Source organism: Belonocnema kinseyi, chromosome 7 (genome assembly GCF_010883055.1).
Source record: "Belonocnema kinseyi isolate 2016_QV_RU_SX_M_011 chromosome 7, B_treatae_v1, whole genome shotgun sequence".
Taxonomy (NCBI): Eukaryota; Metazoa; Arthropoda; class Insecta; order Hymenoptera; family Cynipidae; genus Belonocnema; species Belonocnema kinseyi.
The window spans coordinates 85,857,104-85,858,931 of NC_046663.1; the positions used below are offsets into that span (position 1 = coordinate 85,857,104).

Below are 1,828 nucleotides of genomic sequence, written 5' to 3' on the forward strand. Positions count from 1 at the left end.
TATGTGAAAATATGAATTTTCAGCTAAAATTATGAATCTTTAACCAAAAAAATGGTTAATTGTAAACAGTTGTATTTTTGATGAAAGATGATGAATTTTCATCCAACAAAATTAATTTTCTACTCAAAAAGAAGAATTGTCAACGTTGTTCAATTTTATCTAGCAAAGATTGATTAAATAAATTGATTTAATAAAAAATAATTAGTTTAACTATCACTCAAGTATTTTAATTTTTGACAATAAAAGAATTTTTAACAAAATAGTTGAATTTTTATGAAAATACTGAAATTTCCAACCAAATAGTAGAGTTTTTAACGAAACAAGATAAATTACAGACCAACAATATAATAGTTGTCTTTTCATATTGTGATATATCAATTGATTTTACATGTGGGCGAAAAAAACAAGCAAAAGGGAAAAGAAGAAATTTTTAGAAAAAAGGGGAGAAAAAAGAAGAATTGTAAAAAAAGGAAAATATGGAAATAGATAAAAGAGTGCAAAGTCTGAAATATGAAAATGATTTTCAATTAAAAATATAATTTTTCAACCAGAAATAGAATAGTTACTTTTTTAGGCAACCAATTCATTCTAAACCATAAAAAACGAATGAAAAAAAGCAGTTAAATTTTCAACCAAAATGTTGATTTTTCCACCAAAACAATGATTGTATAGCCAAGATGAATAGAAGATTAATTATCTGAAAATGGAATATTTAAATTATCAACCAAAGAGATTAATCTTAAAATAATGTATTATTAAAAAAATAATTAGCTCAACGATCAACCAATTATTTGAATTTTTAACAAACAAACAAAATGACTTTTCAACAAAATAGTTGCATTTTTATGAACATAATTTAATGTTTCCAGACCAAAAATATTATAGTAGACTTTTAAACTAAAAATAGTTGTCTTTTCTTATTTCGATCTATTAATTCAATTCGCATTTAAGGGAAAAAACGAGGAAAATATGGGAAAAGAGGAAATTTCTTGATAACAAGGGAAAAAGAAGAATAATTGTTAAAAATCATCTTTGGAAAGACTCGCAAACTTTGTTCAAATAGATAATGAGGAAACGTACTAAATGTTATCTAAGTTCGTGACTTACTCCCCCACCCACCACGTTACCAACCATAGTTGTTGGTGCCAACTCTATGAGTACAAATTTTTTTTTAAAGAAAAAAAATATTTTTTTCTCTATTTAAATAAGTTGGGGGGATGAATGCATGAAAATTCGAAGAAAAAAATGCTAAACAACCCTACTGATTACCATAAAAAAGAGTTGAAAAAAGATTATATATGAAAATACTAACTTTGCCAGTTTTAACATCAATGGCAACGACTTTTGGAGAACATTTTTGAATTGGTTGTTCCAAAGTGTTGATTACTCCCACATCCAAAACCCAGAGAATTTCCTGTGCATCTAGAACGATATCAACTGCACTTTGAAGTGCATCACAATTTTCTTCCTCATTCACTTTCCAGTAGGGAAAAGGATCAATTTTGCTCTCGCATCCTTTGGTCCTTAACGAGACAAGACCAAGTGTAAAAGGAACTCCTGATTTATAACGAGGCATTGCTACTATAGCTTGGTCCTTGTAAATCTGAGTCCTTGTTACTATGATATTTCTGGGAATATAACGTCCACTCGTTTCATAAATTTCATTTGTTGAGGGATCAGGCCAATTTAAATTTTGTACACTGAGGGTATAAGATGACTCTGGCAAAAGCTGCGTTCCTGCTTTGGTGCATGTAATTAAAGCCAGGATGAAGAAAATGGAAAACAAAAGTTTCACCTGAAAAAATTAAAAAAAAAGTTATTAACTAAA

At 28.2% G+C, this 1,828-nt stretch overlaps 1 protein-coding gene across 1 annotated transcript in view; it reads right to left on the reverse strand.

Annotated features, from left to right (window-relative positions):
- The window catches only part of LOC117176541 (major royal jelly protein 4-like), an 8,433-nt gene that overhangs the window by 6,205 nt on the left and 400 nt on the right, over positions 1 to 1,828 (reverse strand). The window contains exon 2 of the mRNA XM_033366797.1: positions 1,309 to 1,795. Coding sequence (XP_033222688.1) covers positions 1,309 to 1,795 — 487 coding nt within the window. The remainder of the gene's footprint in view (positions 1 to 1,308; positions 1,796 to 1,828) is intronic.